The sequence below is a fragment of the Austrofundulus limnaeus genome, unplaced genomic scaffold (assembly GCF_001266775.1).
Source record: "Austrofundulus limnaeus strain Quisiro unplaced genomic scaffold, Austrofundulus_limnaeus-1.0 Scaffold11, whole genome shotgun sequence".
In the NCBI taxonomy this organism is placed as follows: domain Eukaryota; kingdom Metazoa; phylum Chordata; class Actinopteri; order Cyprinodontiformes; family Rivulidae; genus Austrofundulus; species Austrofundulus limnaeus.
Window position 1 is genome coordinate 1,427,736 of NW_013952413.1, and position 5,247 is coordinate 1,432,982.

Genomic DNA, 5,247 nt, shown 5'->3' on the forward strand with positions numbered 1-5,247 from the left:
CTTAAAATCAGCGTTGTATTTTTATGATTCAGCAAAAGCAAAATGGTAATATATTATTTACCTGAATTAGCTTTCACTTTACTTTGTAAACATCAAGTTGTTCCTGTTCTTAATGACATCATAAAAAAAACAATCTACATTATAAACATTATAATATACCTCGGCATGTCTTCCTGTCTGGTAGGAGAGCGTATCCTTTCGGGCAGGTACAGAAATAAGAGCCTGGGGTGTTTTCACAGCCAAGAGAGCAGCCGTGGTTCCAGTGGGCGCATTCATTTACATCTACGTCAAACACAGACATATAATATGACAGATTTTGTTTTTAGTTAACTTCACCTATTCAGATACCTACTTAAATCTAACAAGCGTACATTCAGTATTTACAGCTAAAGTGATAAAATTGCTCATAGGCAGTCAGCGTTGTGACCATTTTCACACTTTACTCAGTGACCAAACATTAAAGGAAACATGTTGTTGCCGTTATAGCTTCTACAAAATGATTACATCACAGATGGCTCACCGACCTTCACAATAAGCGCCGTGCTTACTCAGAGCAAACCCCTCACTGCACCGACAAACCCCTCGCTCTGCTTCATGGGAACAGACGTTCACACAGTTCCCACTTTGTTCATCGCAGCCTGTTGGCAAAAAAAAGCAACACTTTACAATTTTGGAATATTCTCTTTCAGTTTTATTTAAACTGGGACAAGTCTGAAAATACATAAAATAAATTTTATTTTATTTTTACCAGGAAACAGTGAGGAAGGGTCTGCCGTTGGCTGGACAAGAGGGTGCACCACTTTGACATCAACAGGAGGTTTTGCCATTTGTTTAATATTAACAGCCTCTGGCTGTCCACCAGTGTACTTGYTTACTTGTTTTATGGTGTGCGATTCAGCATCAGTGTAGTATATATTGTCCAGAAAAACTGATAATCCAAGTGACCGAGACCTAATGAATCGATTAACATAAAAAAACACATCTATTTTTAATATATATATTTTAAATTTTAATTCATGCTAATGTTGTTTTGCTTCTATCAACTAAAGCTCAGGTGTAAAACTCCACTATCCAACATGTTTTCTGGTTTCCCTTCTCAAACCCAGATAATTTGCATGAATGGATGATTAACAGGCTTCTATAGAGTTTGAGAGCTAATTGAATCTCCAAATCAGGTGTGTTGGAACAAAGAAACAAGGAAAACRTGCAGGATAGCGGCCCTCGACGACCTGAGTTTAGAGGATCAAAAGGAAAGAAAGAATCTTACCAGAACACCTGCTTACCTAAGTGGCAGGTCCATGATGTGCATGGCGTTCCCAGTGTAGTCACAAGAAGCGACRGCACTTTCTCCTCCCAAACCAAACTGAACCCAGAACAGCCTTTTGTCTTCTCTGTCGACTGACAGTGCCGTCACATCCTCTGTTAATTCTATTAGGGTTGTTTTCATTTGCCCCGAGAGATCAGAGCGCTGGATTCTTGAAGTCGTCCCCGAACTCAGCCAAAACAAAAACCTGCGAAATTTTTTGGATAACTATGTTCAAATCCAGAGATTTTGTTTGAGTGCATACAAATTTTATTTCTGATCTTCTAATTGAATAAGAGACATAATTAAAGTACAGTATTTGTGTATTGGATGTGGCTATGGAATTGAATTTTGAAGCATTGTTAAAAAAATCGAATGACTTTGCTTGTTATGAAATACTGTATAGTATCAAAAATGAATTTCTCATTGTTGTTATTTTGTTTTCTTGCTCAAAAGCCTGCCCATGTCAAGGCCCTGTCACACTATGACATTTTAGGTAGCTTATGCCAACTTATGAAAACAAAATTTCCACTAAATTACTAATAAAGTTTATATATTTGATCAATTTATTAGCATTACAGTGTTTTAAAAGTGGTTTCCAGTTTATTTTTTTAAATTCCGCCTTCAACGTATATGTCTGCAAACATTTCATAAGTTGGCATAAGTTGTCTAAAATGTGTGACAGGGCCTTTAGGAATCAACATTTTTGTTGTCTACATATTCATTATAATAAGTTGCATTAGTGTTCATTTCAGCAAAAAAAAAAAAGAAAGAAAGAAGGAAAGCTGAAAGCTTTTGGAAATTTAGGCACATGACCAAATTCAACTATCAAATTATAATAAAACATATTCATTTGACTTTAGGTTCTTTTACGTTTTCTGATCAAGTATTTAATCCCTCTTAAAAAATCAATATTGGACAAAAAAAAAAAGAAATGCATCTAGACTTCTGTATACAACTGTAATACATTACCTGTTAGTCGGAGCAACGGTTATAGAACTTGGGTGGTTTAAGTGCCTTAAGATCGTTCTCTCGTTTTTTCCATTCAGGTCTATTTGCTTTATTTCCCCCTTCTTCCTGCTTGTTAAATACAAACTGTTCCAAATCCAGTCCACTGCTAGCCCTGAGATGTGTTTGTCATTTGAATAAATTTTCTGTAAAAAAAAAAGAAAAAAGAAAAGAGCGTATGTCAAATCATTGAATTAACACACATTAAATTAAACAACAAGCAGTTTTGTTCTTTTTAATCTGTTACACGCATCAGCAGCTACATAGGTTGTAGTAAAAAGAAGTAATTTTGTAATTATGCAATGCTTTGCAGTGCCCTGACATACAGTATTAAGTGGATTTTGCTTTAACTCATAAAACATGCTGCATTATAAAAAATAACTTGTAAGATTTACTTGAGAAAATCCTGTAAAGAATTTGCACTAACATTTGGTAAGTAAATTTAAATGCTACAAATTCGTGTAATATTTACTCATCATTATCTARTAAAAGTTATTAAGAATATAGTTAAAGATTTGTGAATAAATCAGGTAAATGTTACTTAATTTGCTCAATTAAATCTTGTAACATATACTTGGTCAAATTAAGTAAAACTGACCTGATTTATTCACAAATATTGAAAATATTCTTAAATATTCTTAATAACTTTTATTAGATAAGGATGAGTAAATATTACATGAATTTGTAGCATTTAAATTTACTTAACAAACATTTGTGCAAATTCTTTACAGGAATTTTTCTAGTAAATCTTACAAGTTCTTTATAACAGTGCACATGCGTCAAGCACAATATTGTAGCATGACACCTCACAGCTACAGAGAGAGGTGTAGCTCATGTTGTAGTTCAAGACTTCACCACCAGGTGGCAGTTTTGAAGAACCTTTATTGGATTCTTCTTCATGAACAACACAGACAAAGTGAAACTCACAGGTCTTATTAATGACTAGGCCTACCACTCTCACTTATGATTACTTCTGCTGAACGGTTTAACACAAGTTAACAAATAATGAACACACAAATTAGAGGAACACAACAGACTAATTGCTGAAGCCCTGTGTGCCTAACCCCTCAGTTTTAGCCCAGAAGAGTAGAAGTTGCTTAATATATTCGTGTTTATGTGCTGTCCAGAAAAAGCACTTAAATATTAGCATTTACTTGTTTTGTACAATAATATTGATGTATAATATAATGCATATTGTTTATTTAGTAAATTCTAGTAGTTTAGAAATTTAGATTTTTTTGTAAAATTTAAAAGAATAATTAAATAAATGTTACTACACCCAAAAATCCTTTTTTTCAGTGTACCTCCCTTAATGGCCGAGATTTATCGTTTGATTTGCAATGACTTTGGGAACATTTTACATGTTWGATACATGTGTTTAGACCACAACACAAGTACATGTAATTGATAATGAATGCTCACACATTTGTCAGATGGTTTTAACGTTGCGGCTGATCAGTGAACGCTAATGTTTAGGGAGATAAACCTGAAAACATTTCTTACAACAGAACAGAATCTAGCTGCACAATCACCTGTCTGTGGGCCTCTTTCACAGACGCTTTGTAGACGACACCTGTTTGCTTGTCGGCCCAATAAAGTTTCTCCTCTTTGAAGTGGAAGTCGAGCAGGGTGGAGCTTCCCACGCCGGCCACGAGCCTTCTGTGGCTCCTCCCATCGAGGCCCATGCGATGAATCGATTTCCCATGGCCGAATATCAGGAAAGGCTGTAAATCTTATGAAGTCAAAAACACATAGCTTTTTGTTTTAATGCAATACTTTATTTGTTGTTTTATCACTTTTATAGCATCATAAAGGAAGTCATAAATTTTAAATGTTGTTAGTTGTTTTATTTTTTGCAACATATTGTAATTTTCAATGGCCAAAATTGGGAAATTGTGATTTATTAGCAGCACTTAGCTCTTGCAGGAGGTTTTAGTTTAAATGTGAAAATGTTCATTAATAATCAGAATATAAAAAGTATTTTTGCTTGTATATTTTTTCACGTAGAAACTACTTTCTCCTGCATGTTTTCTGTTTAATGAAGTAAATCATCAAAACTAGATAGTGCTGTATGTGTTCGAGCTAATGCTTCAGTAACTGCTCCCTCTTGCTTCGCATCGCTCTGCTGTTAGGGTTAAATTTGTCAAACTGTCTAATTATAAAAGCCATTCACCGGTGTAATGGGGCGATGTTTCTGGATGAAACATCAGTCCCTTAGCAACAAATAGCTTTTGTGCTGGTCCTTCTCTCGGCGATGAATGGGCTGAAAGGCAGAAGCAGTTTTTTCCTCAGACAGGTTTTTGATTTAGATGACAGCAGCACACATGCTGTTAATCAGTTTTAAACAACATATATGTTGTGTTCTCACCCCTTAACATTCCTTAAAACCCTGTTGACATGTTTTTATTTATTGAATAGGTGTCAAACTAAAGGTAAGAACCAGAAAGTCATCTGACACCCTGATTTAAAAAAATAAAAATAACGTTAAAAGCTCCTGATAGTGTCTGAAAAGTTAAAGGCCTAACATTAAGAAACAAAACAAAAGTTTTTCATTCATGGAAAAAAAAAGTGTGTCTAAAAACTACTGATGATATTTGTCTGCATGTGTATGTATGTAGATGTAAATTTACAAATATGTATATTTTTACAAGTGTTATATTATTTAGTAAGTCAGTCGACTGATGTTTCAGTCTCACAATGAAATTGTGATTTAGAATAAGGAAACAACAATTTATTATTTTAATAAGCTTTGGAGAAGGGTGGGAATAAATAATTTTTTTCTTTCTTCCTATTCCATTTCAAATGTGTTAATTTTGTTATCATATTTATTTTATTAAGTTTTTTTGTTTTGTTTTCCATACATATTTGAAATAAACTAAACTAATGGTTGAAGTTCTGAAACTGTGACAAACTTGAACATGAGCAGACAACAAAAT

General features: G+C 34.0%; 1 protein-coding gene and 1 long non-coding RNA gene across 2 annotated transcripts in view; one reads left to right on the top strand and one right to left on the bottom strand.

Moving 5' to 3' along the window:
• The window catches only part of egf (epidermal growth factor), a gene marked incomplete in the record, with an annotated part of 26,511 nt that overhangs the window by 19,923 nt on the left and 1,341 nt on the right, over window positions 1-5,247 (bottom strand). The window contains 7 exon segments of the mRNA XM_014001969.1: window positions 160-282; window positions 525-638; window positions 749-951; window positions 1,284-1,511; window positions 2,276-2,457; window positions 3,844-4,043; window positions 4,485-4,574. Of these exon segments, the coding sequence (XP_013857423.1) occupies window positions 160-282; window positions 525-638; window positions 749-951; window positions 1,284-1,511; window positions 2,276-2,457; window positions 3,844-4,043; window positions 4,485-4,574 (1,140 nt within the window).
• Window positions 1-5,247, top strand: part of LOC106513249 (uncharacterized) — a 70,693-nt gene that overhangs the window by 16,073 nt on the left and 49,373 nt on the right. The gene's annotated exons all lie outside the window — the stretch shown is intronic.